The sequence below is a fragment of the Mucor mucedo genome (genome assembly GCF_025094135.1).
Source record: "Mucor mucedo strain NRRL 3635 chromosome Unknown EV154scaffold_9, whole genome shotgun sequence".
Lineage (NCBI taxonomy): Eukaryota > Fungi > Mucoromycota > Mucoromycetes > Mucorales > Mucoraceae > Mucor > Mucor mucedo.
The window spans coordinates 256448-274357 of NW_026252293.1; the positions used below are offsets into that span (position 1 = coordinate 256448).

The 17910-nt window shown below is 36.2% G+C and overlaps 6 protein-coding genes across 6 annotated transcripts; 1 reads left to right on the forward strand and 5 right to left on the reverse strand.

The window, feature by feature from the left end:
- Positions 1 to 59: 59 nt before the first annotated feature.
- EV154DRAFT_457388 (inorganic pyrophosphatase) lies at positions 60 to 1613 on the reverse strand. The gene is made up of 7 exons (XM_051597402.1): positions 1401 to 1613; positions 1211 to 1326; positions 1000 to 1119; positions 718 to 931; positions 475 to 602; positions 290 to 375; positions 60 to 219 (listed from the first exon to the last, which is right to left on the reverse strand). Exons 1-7 carry the CDS (start codon positions 1546 to 1548, stop codon positions 75 to 77), a joined length of 957 nt encoding a protein of 318 aa, XP_051462128.1. The 5' UTR covers positions 1549 to 1613; the 3' UTR covers positions 60 to 74.
- A 1670-nt stretch (positions 1614 to 3283) lies between these two features.
- EV154DRAFT_548059 (uncharacterized protein) lies at positions 3284 to 5109 on the reverse strand (the record flags this gene model as incomplete). The annotated part of the gene is made up of 6 exons (XM_051604790.1): positions 4986 to 5109; positions 4853 to 4952; positions 4435 to 4715; positions 4121 to 4215; positions 4001 to 4005; positions 3284 to 3327 (listed from the first exon to the last, which is right to left on the reverse strand). The coding sequence occupies exons 1-6, from the start codon at positions 5076 to 5078 to the stop codon at positions 3284 to 3286; spliced, it is 618 nt and encodes a 205-aa protein (XP_051462129.1). The 5' UTR covers positions 5079 to 5109.
- Positions 5110 to 8429: 3320 nt separating this feature from the next.
- EV154DRAFT_494687 (uncharacterized protein) lies at positions 8430 to 9323 on the reverse strand. Its single transcript, XM_051599935.1, has one exon. It carries the CDS (start codon positions 9314 to 9316, stop codon positions 8471 to 8473), a length of 846 nt encoding a protein of 281 aa, XP_051462130.1. The 5' UTR covers positions 9317 to 9323; the 3' UTR covers positions 8430 to 8470.
- A 1582-nt stretch (positions 9324 to 10905) lies between these two features.
- On the reverse strand, positions 10906 to 13531 carry EV154DRAFT_412968 (uncharacterized protein; the record flags this gene model as incomplete). Its single annotated transcript, XM_051595542.1, has 7 exons — positions 10906 to 12218; positions 12280 to 12440; positions 12495 to 12732; positions 12805 to 12972; positions 13037 to 13066; positions 13125 to 13297; positions 13359 to 13531. 7 exons carry the CDS (start codon positions 13529 to 13531, stop codon positions 10906 to 10908), a joined length of 2256 nt encoding a protein of 751 aa, XP_051462131.1.
- A 2059-nt stretch (positions 13532 to 15590) lies between these two features.
- On the forward strand, positions 15591 to 16710 carry EV154DRAFT_494695 (uncharacterized protein). Its single transcript, XM_051599936.1, has one exon. The coding sequence runs from the start codon at positions 15631 to 15633 to the stop codon at positions 16552 to 16554; it is 924 nt and encodes a 307-aa protein (XP_051462132.1). The 5' UTR covers positions 15591 to 15630; the 3' UTR covers positions 16555 to 16710.
- Positions 16711 to 17394: 684 nt separating this feature from the next.
- Positions 17395 to 17840, reverse strand: EV154DRAFT_494699 (uncharacterized protein). The gene has a single exon (XM_051599937.1). The coding sequence runs from the start codon at positions 17669 to 17671 to the stop codon at positions 17423 to 17425; it is 249 nt and encodes an 82-aa protein (XP_051462133.1). The 5' UTR covers positions 17672 to 17840; the 3' UTR covers positions 17395 to 17422.
- Between the last annotated feature and the right edge of the window lie 70 nt (positions 17841 to 17910).

Here is a 17910-nt window from a genome sequence, read left to right on the forward strand (position 1 = left end):
AAAAAAAAAAAAGAATTCAACGCCAAAAAAAAAAGGGGGTGATACGAACATAAATTGTGTAGTTTGTAAATTTTTTATTTAGACAAGGATACGTAATACCAGATATCATTGGAGCCATCAATAGGTGCTGATGGAAGAGGATTACTCTGTTTTACTTTGGATACTGTATCATTACTGTAGTCTACTTTATAGGGAGACTCCTCTACGGTCAAATTGATCCTATGTAGTACAATCAGTGGTATATTCTTTCATGCAAAAAAAAAAAAAATTCATCATTCCTATAACTTACGTTTCTATATTCTGTCTTGGTGTGGTACCATTAATTAGTTGTCTCCAATGTTCATGTGTTTCCAAAATTATACTAGTAGCAAAATCCTGTAAATTAAAAAAACGTTTAGTTTCAAGTTTTTTTTTTTTTTTTTTTTTTTTTTTTTTTTTACACGTGCAATGTGTTTCTTGTGGTTAAAAAAATACCTTATTTTTAGCTTCTCCATTGAATGCAATTTCATTTTCCTTTTTGCCACTAGGAAGTTTGTACACTCTGAGAAAGGTATCTGTAGATTTGAGGTAACCAGGTTTATAGGTTTCGACATCTTGGATATCTAAATGACAAAAAAAAAATGTTTAAATTTAACTCGAGAAGAAGAGAGAGAAGTGGGGGGGGGAGGGGGAGGGTTTCCATGTTTTCCGTCACATTTTTTAATTAAGAGGTATTACCATTTATTTTTTCTGCTAATGGGTCGGTAGCGTCAAGAACAACGACTTTCCAATCCGTCTCTCCCTGGTCTAATAAACCAATGATACCGAGGACTTTGACCTGCTTAATTTGGCCAACTGTAGCAACGCTGTCACCAATTTCGATCACGTCAATTGGGTCATTGTCACCTTTTTGTCCGGTATAAGGGGAATTATAGGTAGGATCCTCCCATGTCTATCATGCAATGTTAATGTATAAAAAAAACGGGATTTTTTTGTTTAGTATTATTAAGTCAACTTTACTTGTGGAAAAGCACCATAGTTCCATATGTATCCCTTAAAAGGAAATATATTTGGTACAAATCTTGGTTTGCCATTAGCAACGTCTTGTCTGATTGGATTAAGAGGGGTTTCCTTGGTGATCTTTTTTTAAGAAAAAAAAAAAAAGAATCTTGTTATCCCATGCCATATTTAAAAAAAAATGAGCAGATAATTCTTTTAGTGTGATATGTACCTCGTTTTTTGCATTGGACCAGCGAGGGATTTCGACAATCATGTTGTACAATGTTTTTTCTTCATTTGCGAATAATGGAATATCGTGAAATGCGGATACAACTTTACCGTCTCTCTCTAGATCAGATGGGTAAATGAGTATTTTTTTTTTTGATTTGATTTGGTGTAGCGATTGGGTCTAAATATTTTACCGAAATAAACCGCATAGTCCAAAGAATTAGGAGCGCCGATACTCCTTGTGGTGATATTGCCAAAGCTAGTCTCGGCTAATAATCCTGGGAAGAATGAGCCAAAGAAAAGCGAGTAGACAAGAATAGAAGAAGTAGAAACAAGTCTCATTTGTTTGGACTGGGTTGTTTTGTTGCGGTAGAGAGATAAGAATGGGGGAAAGTTACGAAGAGAGGGGAATTCGATTTTCTTATTTTTATACTCCTTCTGATCATTCCTTTAAATAATTTAATTTTATTTTATTTATTTTCGCTCCGAATGGTATATGTTTTCTCTCTCTCTCTCTCTGAGTAGGTAGAAAATAGGTTTTTTTTTTTTTTTTTTATTTACAGCATATGCACTCATGTTTATCCAAATTTTGGTAGAATGTTTTCATCTAAAAGCCCAGATAATTTCGGACTTTTTGTCCTACACCCCCCCAACTTTTCCCCTCAAAAAGTTGGTGGCACCCAAATCCAATTTTTTGTTTTTATAGCCTAAACTTCTATATTTTTAAATTTTGGCATGAGTTTTTTTCATTTCACAAACTTTTTTTAAAGCCGCTCTACTGATGTGGCACAAGAAACATGTTTTCATCACAATCCTAGTTTGGTACGTTTTCATCGTAGAGCGGGATACACACAGAAAGAAAAAAAAAAAAAAAACTTTAAAAATTATTTATAGCTTTGATCGAGGAACTCTGATATGTATACAGGGCCATTTCAAAGAGAGTTTGCACACAGTTTTTTTTTTATAAAATGCCCATCTGAGAACAAAAAGTGCTACTCGGAAATCTTTTTGTACACGCTTGGCAAAAAAAAAAAAAAAAAAAAAAAAAAAAATCGCGTGCTTTGAATGGTATAATCTTTTTTTTTTTATTCGGGTTTGGAGAGAGCAAAGGTTTAATTGAGTTTAGTATGATTATGCAAGCGGGGCATCTTTACCCGGGGAGGGTTAGATGGATAAAAAAAACTTAATTAACGTGCGATAAATGTTTTGACAATCAGCCAAAATGGTTTTTTTTTTTTTGTCATTGGGGGGATGTATCTTCCACAAATTTTGTCTGAGTTCAAGTAATGATCATTGGACTATGCAGTTGGCCAATTCGGATCTAGCTAAAACGTTAAAAGGTATTGCAACTAACCAGTGTAACATTTTTATCAATGTCTTTCAAATGGAAAAGTTAAATATCTTGCTCCTTTTTACAACAAAAAAGGTGAGCACCAATTATTGTTATTGCTATATTTACGAGCTAAGCTCAAATAATATACAATGTGCGCAAGCAGATCACAATTTAAAGTTATACAATGATTATCTTTTCTAGACCAAAACTATGCCTTACATCGCTAGCGTTATTAAGTCCTGACTGTATTGAACCACTTTTAGGAAATGTACGTATTGGTAAATGAGGGCATGGAATTTTCTTCAAATAAGCTTTAACGAGGGACAAAAAAAAACAGCGACTTAATGAATCATTTATTGATCTAACCAAAATATAGTCTAAACAACTGCATTGGTTGCCTCATTCATAGACGGTCGAGAATGAGGGTTAGTTTATACTCAAAGCCAAATAAAGTAAGCATTTACTGTCGTAGTTTACAACAGGAATATTAGCTCATTCATACTTTTCTGAATGATAGCACAGAAATCAAAAAATACATGTCTAGATATAAGAGTTGGTTTTTTATCTTTTATATAAACTATTTATTCAAAGCACGAAAGAAATAAGGTTGAATGATTTGCATTTATGCTTTTTTTTTTTCCGGCGATCTTTGTTTTGTGATGGGTATTACTAACTAGTCATTGAGTAATGTTGAGTTTTATATATGATAAGACAGCAACAGTTGAATAAATAAAAAAGGATTTATTAGTCAGAAAAACTAAAGACGCTATTGTTGTAGGGTGCATCCCCTTAGTTCAATAGTATAATCAAATTTATCTCTGAATGATATAAGGTATTCTAAGCTACAACTTGAATTAATAAGAATTGTACCTAGTATCAAAAATGCTGGCAAAAATAATCATCGATGTTAAGCATCAGATACGAGTAGGCTGTGTTGCGATTAGGCTGTGTTGCAATCAGACTTTGAGTCCTGAAAAATTGAAAGTCTCTGTTACCCACCCTCACTATTCTTTTTTTTTGGGGGGGGGCTGACTATCATAAGCTAAAATTGTATTTTTGAACGTTGATATTAAATTATAAAGAGTTTTATTTGGGATTAGACTACTGTCGAACATTTTTAAAAAGGTTTGCCCTTATAAAATAATACATCAAATTCATAATATGCTGTCCTTTAATTACCTTAAAGTCGATGATCGTGTCATAAACATTTGCAAGAAAGATTGCTTTCCCCTTCTGCTTATATTAGTTTAAGGTGCTCACTACTTTTGTATAAAAATGTGATAAATAATGGACTTCATTGATTCAATAGCATTACATCAAGTTCAGTCATGCTAGCGGACAATTTACAACTTTTTTTCCCTCAATTAAATAGATCTGATAAACCAAGCTGCGTTTGAACAACTGGTCCTTTTTAGAAATAAAGATTGCGCATCTTTCTGCTGCTACTTTTTTCTTTCTTACTGGACCTGGTTAAATTAAATATTATATAGATGTCTAGAGTTATTCTTAAAATTTTACAAGATAGCTACATAGTACCAAGATGATAGCGAATGTCTTGAGGTTCTCGATACATTTGCTTACGCTGCACAAAGGACTTTTAAATTCAATGCCAACGACAAAAGAAATAAATGCACCGGATTATTCCTATTGGCCAACATAAAACAAATCTTCATAAGCTGGAATTGTTTCAAATATAAAAAAATAAATATAAAAAATAAAAGCAATACAACATACACAAAAAAGAAAGACTTAATTCATGGTTGCAAACAAAAACTTATATTTAAAGGTAAAATAAAGATAAAGAAAGTGTGCTTCTCTTAGTTCCCAACAAGGAGTTGGTTAACAGGTCAGACCACGAGAAGGTGAAAGCACATCCTGACCCAAAAAGTTTTTACTCTTATTATTCTTGTGTTGCTCTCGAAATACCCGCTTCCTCCTAGAATTACAGATGACTCTAATATCTTCCAAGTGCTGCCTACCCACAATGCACAGCAAAGAAAGTATAAAAGACCCAACTGCCACCGACGCCATGTTGGGGTGACGTTTTTGCCAACGCGTTCACAGCACGATGATTCGCATATTGGACCAACAGTTGGTTTAGGACTAGATACCCCGTACCCACAGGAAATAGTGACAAGGGTGGCGAACCAATACACACTATAGGGAACTCCACTATCTCTAGCGTAATAAAAAAAAAGAATGGAACCCCCAGCGTGATTTACAAGGTTTGAAATGAATGCCCCTTACCTAAAGACAATGAGGCTTTTTCCCAGCACCTACAATCGTGCTAAAGTACTGGTACGTTCACCTTACCGCTTAGACCACCTTGCAAGAAGATGTAACTAGACTGCGATAAGAGTAATGGGTCGAAGGAAGTACCATAAATGCTACAATTATAACCATGACAGAAAACCTGGGTCATTTAAGATTCATTCCAAGTCATAACTTTTAAAGAACCGGACTCCTTTAAAAGAGCTACACCGACAAACAGCCTGTCTTCCTGACGTTCACGGATTTTGGAATATTGCCCGATCACCATACTAGAAGATAAGAGTAAAGAAAGAGTGAAGAACACGAAAACTGCGCAGCAATCTCCCTTTTTTTACTGTGAGAAATTTTTTTTTTTGTTTTGTTTGTTTATTTATTTTATAACGTCATATTGATATATGCGTGTAAACATGGCATTCAATTCACCACTTTGTCACTGAAGGTTAACACCATCAGATTCCTGGTCAAGTTCTGATTCCAAGTATGATGTCGTGTAGAACATTTTGAGCCGTAAAAAGAGACTTGAAGAATTGTATCTTTTCGTTTGTTTGTTTACACTGTGTAACCATTTGAAACGAAACCTCCCAAGTAAAAAAAAAAAAAAAATCAAGTTCTAGATGCATTTAGCAACCCAGAAGATTAATCACTTGCGTGCTAGTAGGATGAATTCACTACACCCATACTCTTTTTTTTTTCTGCCTGGTCAGAAAATGATATGCATTGCTTCATTTCATGTTTAGAAGTGTATTTGACATGGCCGGACGATCCCCTTAAGATTCTAACGGCCCATATGTCCTCAAAAATAGTTGTATTTTGCTGACGAATGTATATGTAAGGTTCTCTTACAGAAGAAATAAAAAATCATGCGGGGAATGTTACACCTACAGTGCATCTAACACCTCCCAAAGTTTCCTTTCCCCAGTGAACTAAATCCGCTTATTGGCTTCTGACCAAAGTTTGAAGTGATCAGAGTTCGGTTTTTAACAGATCAATTTTCACATTTAAATTACTTAAAATCCACTTTTGTTATACTTCGAAAGTTCATCAAGGTCAAGCCTATGTGCCAAGTCAAAGGCAACCCAACTGGATCATGTTTGACGTATTTTGATTCTGATTTTCCTTGTTTAATATACTTGGATTCTTGACAATGTATTGGCATGCTAAAACAAAAACCACAGAATAGCAAGCACATTATTCGCATTTATGAGCTTGCTGAATAACTCCGCGATATACCAAGGATCTACATGTAAATGATCACAAGGACCTTCTTGGTGCTTTCGTAGCTGGATTTAATGGAAAACTTAATAGATGTACAATTAGACATTGCTGAATACAAAGACAGATATGGCAACCTCATTAAAATGATTACATCCTTCATACGTTTAACCAATTTGTCTGTATTTTTTTTTTTTTTTTTTTTTTTTTTTTTTTAATCAATGCATTCCATGAAGAGTCGCTAATTACTCCTAACAACTCTCTGTTTTAGACGCTTCTCTTTACTGCGTTTTAACTTCATGCAAAGATTCTCTATCGGATTTATATCAGTCGATTATGGTGGCCACTCAAACTGTACCATTCAATAATCGCTCTTCCATTCTCGCAGGGTGAATTGGCGCATTGTCTTCCATGAGAATTAGAGAACTAATGGGGGTTGTACGAATTTTTCAACACGGATTTATAGACCTGATCACGGTTCTTTGTTAAAAAAAAAAAAAAAAAATACCAATTTTCCTCGACGCTTGTAAGTGATACCCCCCCCCAATCGACAAAGAAGACCTTTTTTATTTAAAGCATGGCTACCTTTGTTCCTCTTTAAACACAGACAGGACAAGATGAGCTGCATTCATCGGTTCAAATATCCCGGCGGCACTCCTCCAAAATCTAATTTTCATGCCCTTTAGCAAATTGAAATCATCTTCTCTTTGGTCTCTCGTTCACAAATGGCTTGTATTTGACTAACTGCAGTTTCCTTTCTAAACGAGTTCTTTTGTGGTGTTGACGGTTGCTGTATAATAACATAAAGCTCTTTTCTTTCTATCGTAAAAAAGATTTTAGAGGAAACGTTTACTTCGCCTGCTCCGGTTGCAATGCCGGAAGGATATGCGATCTACTTGTGAACTCTTCGAAAAATACTTCTAATAATTGAAAAGGTTGCAAAAAAAAAAGAAGAAGAAGAAAAAAAAAGGAAAAAGAAGTTGATTCTGTCAAAGAAGGAGAATTCGATATCGAACAAAAGAACCGAAAGCTGTCCTTCAAAATCTCACTTCTTCGGATATCGATGTCATAATTGAAACAATAAGGTCTCCTTATGATTTGTAGAAGAGGTTTAGAATTGTAAGAGATATAATACAATTAGTATTAACCTACTTTGACATCACTATTAGAGTGACTAAACCTACCACAGCTTGAAATAAAATGTGATATTTAGTTGGATCTATGACAATCCCAAAATACGTTATTACCGCCATTTATAATGTCGGCATTGGAGATATTACATGACAAAAGTCATTGGTTGAAGATCAAACGTTTCAGGCCTATCTGAAGTATCACAGTACTTTGTACAAGCCTGTAGAAGATAAGGCTGTTGAATTAGAAATATCTAAAATGATCAGAAGGCTCTATTCCAACAAGCCGTCATGTCTCTGTCAACAAGACCAAATTTTATGGTTCAGCACGTTTAGGTGCCAGAAGTTATAGCTGATACTTTTGACTGTCTAGCTATCCTCTTCTATTACGTCAAATATACTTTGAAAGGTACCGGAGCCCCTAGGTAAAATCACAAGGCACAAACGTACTTTCCTCTTATCAACAAACCTATTCGAAATGTTAATAAGCCTAGGTATCATTCTCTTCCTTTATTACTCTCATTCTTGTGCGGGAAAATTTTCAGCGTATGCCAGGAGTACACTTATAGATATGGATCATGACCGCTTTAGTTGACCATCTACTGATATTTGCAACAGACAAGATTTTGCCATTCTCATCACGTATCCATCTTTCATTGATTTATTGAAAATCAGACAATCCCTTGGTTTAAGCTCTTCGACGATATTTTTAAATATATAGTTCCGTAATAGAAGCTTCAACTCATACATTCATCAGTGATAGTACTCTGTAATTTATCTGCCAGGTGCTCATAAATTAAGAGTCTATTTAGAAACGTCATAATTAAAGTGACATAGATATCGTATCAAGGTTTTCGCATTTCATGTGCTTTATTCTTTGATTCCATCCTGACTGTTGTTTCCAATGCGTTGAAATGGACGAGCTGATTTATTTTTTCGAAGCTGTTTGATTGTCTAGATGATAAACGTTTGAATGAATACCACGCTTTGCAGGTATACCACAAACATATGGCAAGGTTTTCAATTTTATGTCATGTCAGTTTACTTGTGAATGTTCCGTATATGTTAATCTCTGTGTAGTATCCACAAAAAAACTGATGGTTTAGACAGTTGGAAAAAAAGCCTTCACACGCCACGATACACGACTACGAATTTATGGGGAAGTCTAACGTTAAGAAAAATAAAATACAATTTATGTTTAAATTTATGACAAAATATTCAATTTATTAATTATATACACATATTGATAACTTGTAAAAGATTTTACAAAACTAATAGACTAAATGAGGTATTTAAAAGGGATGGTATCTGCTGGCATTTAAACACTACGGCCCTGGGCAATATTTTCACCTTGAGCGACCTTGGCTTCATTACCACTGATCTTACCAACGATCTTTTCAAGATTACCCTTAATCTTGTCGCCGGCGCTAACTTTAGTTTCTTCTTCCTTGTGGCTGATGTTACCATGCTTTTCATTATGACGCTTGTCAGTTGAATGTTTCAAATCTTGATCAGGAAGACCAGCCCCAAGAGGAGCACCTGTATGGTGTTGACCAGGAGTGGAAGAAGGACCGACAGCAACAGGGTCATCGGGGTGATGATGATGTGTAACATTAGTGGCGTTGTGGGAAGCGATACGAGTCTTTTCATCAAGACCTACACCGTTATGGCCAGTAGAGTGTTCATTGTGGTGACCAAGAGCTGTAGGGCCAGTACCAACATTATGAAGTTCTCTTTCATGTGAAAGGTTATTGTTGCCTGAGTGATGAGTACCGTGGTGACCAGCAGATATGGCTTCTTCAGCAGCATTGCGACGAACGTGTTCAGCTGTGTTAACAGGAGGAATACCTGTTCCACCAGTGCGGTTTGAGTCAGAGTTTAAGTTTTGTCCGGCAGTATTTCCATAGGCGGCTTGTTGATCCACTTTTCTTGTGTCAGCAATGTTTGCACCAGCATAGTTCAAATCATTACCACGAGTGGATGGGATACTAGAGTGAGTATCGAGAGGCTGGTTGTTTAATCCAGTGGCAGCAATACCATGGTTTTCATTCAATTCATTGGGTTGTTGACGATTAATGCCTTGAGAGGCTAAGTTAGAACCTTGGCCTTCGATACCGGCGGAGGTGTTGTTTAAGTTGTGGTTATTGTTGTTAAAAGCAGACATATTTGTTTTGATAAGAGATGAATAAAAAACAAAATTTAGGTATTTAAACTCACTGTATTTATAGCTTTTTTTTTTCTTCAGGTGAGAACAGGTTTTGCATAAAACCAACAAACGATGTGGTCATAATGACGCTGTGTTTGTCTGGGGAAAAAAAAAAGATCGACGATAAAATGGTGGCCAAAACGTTATGTCATTTTTCACGCTAAACTAATTTGGACATGCACACTGACGTCTTTTCTAGGAGCTTAAATAATTTGGTGTGAAATACTACCAATTGGCTGAAAAAAAAAAGCTTGCTGTCTTTGAATTTACTTGCGATGTTTATGACGGGTTTTACCATTCCATTTAATATTTGTGCCAAAAAAAAATTAAACAAGTATTCCGCATTGATCTGAATTTTGCAAAGTGAAAAGCATAGCTATCAGTTTTGATGTAGCTTAACTTTTTAGGTTTTTACTTTCAGCTTATCTTTCTAGCTTTTTTGGTGCAAGTCGATTTGCTTGGGTTTAAAGCAGCATAGTACGAGTCTAGTAAATGATCATGACTTTACTAGTTAGGCGCCTATTTTCATTGTTGGTTTCACAAGCTTAAATTTCTGCCAAGAACTAGAATTAGGCATGTAATCAACAAGGAATGTTCACAATGTACTTCCTCTATAACAACATAAACGCTTATAATATTAATTTAACTTGAGAGAAAAAGAAGGTATCGCTTCAAGACATTATGAATGACATATTCCAGTTTTACCTAAATGTATACTGGAGTTCATTCATACGATTTATGGTTTTGGCCCAACCTCTGTTCTCATGATACTTTCTCCGCCAAACACCCCCAATATAGTGTAATCGCCTGGAGGAAAAAAGTTCGTGCGTTTTACTTTGGTATAAGGTGACAATACATTCCCCTAAAAAAATATTACTGGTTGGCATATATTATAACTGGGGATACATTTACACTGCTATTAAGCACAAGTCCAGAGATGCAATTGCCCAAGTTTTTTCAATAAATGATGACACACCATAGATATCTAGCTTTTTTTAAAGATGGTTGTACATGTCAATTCACTTGACAACACGCAGATGTGTGCAAACACCTATAATATTAGGCTATTGTAGTTTATAATCAAGTTTGACAGCCTTGATTTAGAAGAACCATACTTGCATATTCTCTTAATCTCAGAAAGAATAAGATTCTTTAATGCAAAACAGACTCTCCTTTTTTTATCTGAAAATCAATATGGCCATAGCCTTACTTAATCGCAATATACTTTGGTCAGAGTATGTTCCCAAAAAATAGTTTTACAGTAATTTACAAAACACCACAAGGCAACAAAGGGGACCCTGATTGTAAACAGCATCTGAAACCGATAATGTAAACCCGATATGTAGTTTATGGTTCTACATTGACATGTTTACAGAGTATTTGTGTATTGAAGAGGATAAAAAAAAGGGGGGGGAGAGAGAGAGAGAGGAAAGGAATGTGTTTATGTACAGTAACACCAATCCCAAAGTTCGTTTACCAACTTCGGGAGTATAGTGTTAATTAAAAAATAGAAAAAAATAAACGTTGTGATTTTATAAATCATGCATTTATGTAGCTGTATTATGCTGATGAGGAGTTGTATGACTTAAAAGAATATTAGATGATTCGCTTTGGTCGGTATCATGTCTCGAGAACTCATTAGGAAAACTATCAGGATGATGAAGCTTTCCCATACCACTTGTAAAAGTTGACATTTCATCATCCATCATCTTTTCGTTTCTAGGTGATTCTGCTAAAACACTGGAGGGTCGGAAATCCCCACTATCGTTCATACCATGACTACCACCCGCTCTTGCATTATTTATACGATTGAGTTCTCCTGCTCGATTCGCATCATCTAAAGATCTAAAGACTTCGTCATCCACATAATAGGCCTTAAACAACGTTTCCAACATTTGCATACGCTCTTCTACACGATGAATGCGTTGGATTTCTGGTTCATCAAAGTCCTCACGGTTTAAATCCGTGACACTAAACCGGTGATGCACAGGATGCACTAGAGGAATACCCGATTCTGTAATCTTAAACTTGGATCGAAGACCACTTAATAGTGAACGTTTCATATCACCCGTACTCCATCGATGGATCGCACCCCAAGGAGATCTGGGACGGAAACCAAACAGCCATGCTTGAATGGCAATCAGTAGACCAAATATACCACCCACAAAACCAAGCGCATTGACCAAAGTATACATCTTAACCTCTCGTTCAATCGTAACAACGAATTCCTCAGGAAATATGGCAATGAAACCAAGATCGGAATGACCCATAGTGTATCGTGGGTTGGGTGCCTCTTGACGGAAAGTAGAGACCACTTCAGGTGTCGAGTTCGAAATGGGTGAGAATCCAACATAGTTCCAACCTACAGATTGTAAATATGTATGATCGACTAAGGTGTATGAGAGAGAACTATAGCTAAAAGGCTGAATATCAAAGACATTGGTTGCTTGAATGTCACTTATTTCGTTATTAAGCCAGTTCGAGACGGCATCTGGTTGCATTAATGTGGTGGGTCCATCCAAAATGTTATAAACCGCGGTGTTGGGGTTCATTTTCTTTGGATAGATAGATACATGTATACCTCCATACTCGATTGTTTGGTCTCCCCAAAAGTTGAACAATAGTCTGGACCCATTATTTTTACCCGAAGTAGATGTAAGAATGAACTCAGTAGGCGATCTAAAAAGGAAACAACTGACAGAACCGAAGCTATCAGCAAAAGTGGGCTGAAAAACAGACATGTTCAATGGACGAACAAATTGAGTACATGAGTAACCAATATCTGTCTGACAAGTGACACCAGGACTTCTAAAGTCGGTTGGAGGATAAGTAGGATATCCGTCGAGACAGATACGTACATCTAAAATCAAATTTTAATTTTTCAATGTTTTTTGTGTATGTGTACACATTTGATTATTTACCTGGGACTTGGACAGTTCCAGTAGGTTCCACAATCTTTTGAGTGATGTTCGGACTACTAACAGCTTGGTTAAGAACGAATACGAGAAAAACAATAAAAATGAAGAATAGGAGGACTTGGAAAATGATTCGAGTAGTCTCTGCCCAAACGGGTTCACCAGTACTAAAAATAACAAAGTTAATAAGAGCAAGCAAGAAAACATTATAAATAACATACCGTGGCTTCCAAATATCACGATGAAGACGACTGAGAGTCCACCTGACATAACGTTGAAATTTCCAAAGTAAAAATAGGATGATAACGAGAAGGACAACACAGGCCACTGTTATACCAGCGATCATGCCACCTGATAATCCGGATCTGTGATTATCATTGGCATCGAAAGACTGAATCCATTTGTTGCCAGCAATATCATATACATTCACATCATTGAAGAGGATATTCCGTGCTGTGCCTAAATAAAAAACAGGTTTAAGTGTGTAAGTGTGTATACACGTATACGTTTACAGTCATTGTCTTTTCCTACCAAATGCAACAGTCAAGTAGTTTTCGTTTAAAAGACCAGCAGCAGCATAAGAACGTCTGGAAGGAGGGATACCAGGAACGGAAGGTACAGTCCATGTCCAGGCCTTTGTGTCTAAAATAGCAATCGCATTCAAATACATTCTTTTCCTTTCATCGCTTCCACTATCACCTATAAATAAACCAGTTATTTTGCAATTTTAAATGGCATCTGAACTACAAAAAAAAAATCTTACCTCCAAAGATGATGATTCTATCGTCCGAAGCTACAGTAGTATAGGGCTTAGCAAAAAAAAAGACATATTGTTATTGTTACACACTTACTAACTATAGCTGAATGAGATGCTCTACTTGATGGTAAACCTGGACTAGTAACATTGACATTTTCCCAGGTACGTGATTTTGTATCAAATACAAATACACTAGACATTGATTTCAACGCTCTATCGCCGTTAGGGTCTTCAACTACACCACCAATAATGACAAGTTTGCCATTACTATAAATAAGGTTTATTTCTGGTTATTTTGATGTACCAAACAAATATTTATATTAATTACCTGAGTAGAGAGGCGGTGTGCCCGTACTGCGGGATACCAGTAGTGGGTAAGCTGGTATATTGTTGAGTCGTAATATCCAAATAGAAAAAATCGCTAAATAGTATGCTACCATTGAAAGCACCCCCATAAATATAAATGCCGTTTTGGTTATCATAAGTGGCAGTATGTTGCATTCTGTTGTAAGGAAATTGGGTGGTATTTGTCATGACGAGAGAGTTATTGGGAGAAGCTGTCCAGGTCTTTGACTCGAAAGAAAATTGATAATTCTGAAAAGCAGACAACTGAGTGTGGGTTGCATTTGTTGTGCCTCCAAGGAGGTACATATTGTCGTTATTAGTAAGAACTGCTTGACCATACCATGTACCAGGGGGAGGGTTATTTTGTTCAAGAATTTGCCAATTAAATGATTTTGAGGTTTGAGTTAGCTGATAAAGATCATTTGTGTATGAATTTGTTGAATTTTCACCGCCAAACATCACCAAACTGTTACCGTTTCTTGTAACGGTAGCCATACCATCTCGAAATGGCAGAGTTGTCCTGTAATTCGGTATATCAAAGTAAGCATCCACTGAAGATAAGAATACAATGATTGCGCAGAGCAATTTTAATATCATTTCTGGTTTTTTTTTGGGGGAAAATAAATAAAAAGTAAATAAGAGAAAGAAAAAAGTCTTTTATAAAGTGATTCCTTTTGTTCAATACCCGGGCAACAAAATAAAACAAAAAAAAGCTTATTTTTTTTTGGGTGATCACTTACTTTCGGATTTGGTTCGTGCTACATGCCGAGAAAAGGGGGAGTCATCAGGTTAACGTACACAACTTTATAAATAACCGAATTATCAAGATATGTTTACGATTTGAATGATTGAGGATTTCCTTATCATTCCGGTCTTCTGATTCATACTGGGCGGTTATTGTTTTTTTAGACCATATATTTTGTGATGGAAACAATGTTTATAGTTGTATTAACGTCTCGATTCCCCAATTTAATGCAACTTTTGAAGATAACATGGGTATCGTAACAAAATAATTGTCTCATCATATTAACGATATATAATAGTATAAATCATTACCCCACTAGTTCCCATCATACCGCTAAAATCTGTTCACAGGGTGAAATCTGGTGGCTAGTTCGTATTGATGCTATATAAATCACTGCAATCAGCCGGGACTGATACTAAAAGAAAAATATCAAAATAAATGATTATAATTATCATGATGATTGTTGCTGTTGTGATGGGTGGCTACCTGAGACAACGCTCTTTAAGAATATTGTCAGGTGTTGGGTTGTGGCTGTCGACAGGTTTCACAAAACCTTGTTCTTCTTCCAGCATGTTATGCAGAGTAATTTCTTCCTTTCGATGAAGTACTATTTCTTCTAGTGTTCGAGCCTACTGGCCTTCCTCTTGACTTGGCATTGTTTTGTGGCTCTATATGTATCAACATTGAATGGATCAGGTCAAAAGACGCGATAACATTTCTGCCAAATGAGCTCTCAATTCATTGGCGTCAACTTTAAACCGAATTTGACACCTTGTCCAAATGACCTATGGAAGCTTTAATTTTTTCTTTGATTCAGCTTGCTGCGAGCGCCCTTAACCCTTGGAGTACTGGTAGTGTTAAGGTAGAAGTGCTCATGACCCGAATATTTGCAAAGTTTTCTTTCAATGGAAACTATATTGATTTGAGGTAAGCGAACAGTAGTAGAAAGTATCTTAGTGTCACCGCGTAATTGTTTCTTATCGAACTTCATTCTTTTTTATTGGAACTAATCATGCATCTATTCCACTTAATCATAAATTCGTTCCAGTTATCATTTGTCAAAAAATAATTTTGATATGGTTAAAACGTTCATGTTAATATGCTAACGACAGACGAGAACTGTGCTGTACTCAAAATTTGTCTCCCTGAAGCGCCCTTTAATGCTAGATCACGGTCAGTAACAATTATTCTATGATCAATTGGTTCCAAATAGCAGTAAAATAGCGTCATGTGCAGTGTATGTATCGGGCACTCATAAGTAGCTTGTGTTTGGTCTTTCGAAAAAAAAACACCGCAAAATGGTATGCCAAAATTGTTGATCTTGTACCCACAATCTATTCAAGTATCGAAATAAATTCTAACAGAATTGGTTGAGACTCAAATAAAAAATATGAAATATGATTGCTCTATCTTCTTTTTATTTAAAGTCAGCGAAAAAATAGAAATAAAATTAATTCGAAACATACTATATATAATTGATCTTCTTTTTCGCTCGGTCAGCACCGCAAATATGGACTCCAATTCACTTAACCAAAATGAGCAATTTGTTGCTATGCAACAAAGACTATTTCAATTAGAACAGCTAGTAGCACAATCAAGAGCTCAAACTTCTACAGAGTCACAGACATCCCCTAACGTCAACATGGATGCTGATGATGAGACCATTGCTGCTCTGGATTCTTTAAGAATCAGGCCATCATACTATTGGACTCCTTCTTCTTTCCTTACGGAAGTTCTTGCCCTGGACTCACCGCTTTTTCCAACGACTATGCTCACGGATGATGAACGTCGTAAGCTCATTGATCAATATCCCAACATTGAACAACTGCAGTATCAACCTCCTGATACAATTCCCAGCGCTGCTCGCAAGATGAACAAATATCAATCTAAGCAGGATATGTCACTCAAACGCTTGCAGTACCTCTTGTCAGGTGTTTTCCGACCTTTGGATGTACTTGGGTTAGAAGTTAGTCAAGATACGAACAATGAAAATATTCAACGCTATCTTCATATGCTCAAGGATTGCCGTAGTTTATTACTCAATGTCTCTGCTCAAATTAATGACATGCGTAACAACATCGCTTTTCAATCAATTAACCCTTCTTTCTCATCCAGCGCCTCACCTAGCAAAACTAACTTCCCTATGTCACCTGCTGATTTTCAAGCGGCCTTGGTTCAACAGACTACCACATCTCAGGCACTTAAAACTGCCAGTGGTCTTCGTAACAAGAAACGTAACTTTAATCAAGCCCAAAATGGTCAAGCCCAGCAGTTTTTTCGATCAGGTCCGTCCTCTCAGCAGGGCGGTTATCCCAACAACTTCAACAACAACCCATTTCGGCCGGCCAACAATCAAGCCAACAACAACAATAACAGCTACAGCAACAGCAACAACCACATTCTGGGCACAGAAGTGTTTTTTGTTTTTTCCTGATTCAGTTAACACAACAGATGCAACTAATGTATCCTTACCTGCATTTATTAAACTATGCCAATTTATGTCTGATCCAGACAAAACGCTTTGTTTTTCATACGATTTTGAGACTCGAACTATTTGTTTGGCCTGTGAAGTTACAATAGGCAAAGACAGATTACAATAAAAAAAAATATGTATAATTTTATTTAACTAATAAAGGCTTAATTTTTTTCAACCAGTCTTCTGTTTCTTTCGTCGTCGAATACGATGATAAGATGACTTTAAACTTTGAGATGAATTATAAGACTTAAAATAACCTTTTGCTTTCCCCTTATTAAAAATATCTTTCCAATTTTTGTTTTTTCCAGGCACGGTTAAGCTTTCAACAAACTGGGCATCTTCAAGGGTATAGTTTGCTGTGGTATTATTGTCTTCTTCAACTGAGTCACCACCGCCTTCCAAATCTTTCTGTATCTTTTCAATTAGCTTAATTCCATCTTCTGCGCTTTGTCTTACTTTGATTTTATTGCTGCCTGTTGTATACACAAATATTCCGTAGTGTATACAAGCACTATTCTGTGAGTTACTTTAGCGAAGAAACTCGAAATAGCTATTTTGTGTCACCTCACGTACACGCGGTTTACACGCAACATCTGCATTAACAAATGATAAAAACCACTAATAAATAATACCACAGCCTACAATGCACGCATGGTACACACATGCTTACTGCAATATGTTCACATTATAAATCATTCTCTCAGCTTGCTCTATTAATTGACAAGTACCGAAAGGACTTTGTCAACTCCTATATAAACCATCCTCTAATTCAATAGTTAATAAAACGATATTCAATTTACCCAGTCTCACAATTACCTTTTTTATTTTATAAACTGTCTATCTTGCTTGATAGAACACTGCCTTGGCTGTGATCTGAATCCAGGATTGTTTCAAAGTCTCTTTTGGCTTTTTCTAATCGGTAAATTAGATTCGTTTTTTCACTCTTTGTACTTTCTTCTTTCGACAGAATTTCTCTTGAAACGGAGTATAACATCATCAGAGTTGGATTAGCTTCGTGTTGAGGTGGAATCTGGCAGGATGGTTGGTTGGTAATGAGGTACCCTAGTGCAACCATAGGGTCCAGGGTTGCTTGATTGAGATGCCCATTTATTGATTCTGCAGACAACAACAGACATTGTTTCGGGAAATGTCTAGAACTCCGTATTTTTTTCAAAGGTATTCTTTTTTATTCCACTTACAGGAATTCTGGCCAGAAGACCAGCAGACCAGTATAATCGCACCTATATACAGTGCAGTCCCAGCTATTTACGGTTCGTGAGTTCCAAAAACTCAAGAACTCTGCCTAGGAGGTCG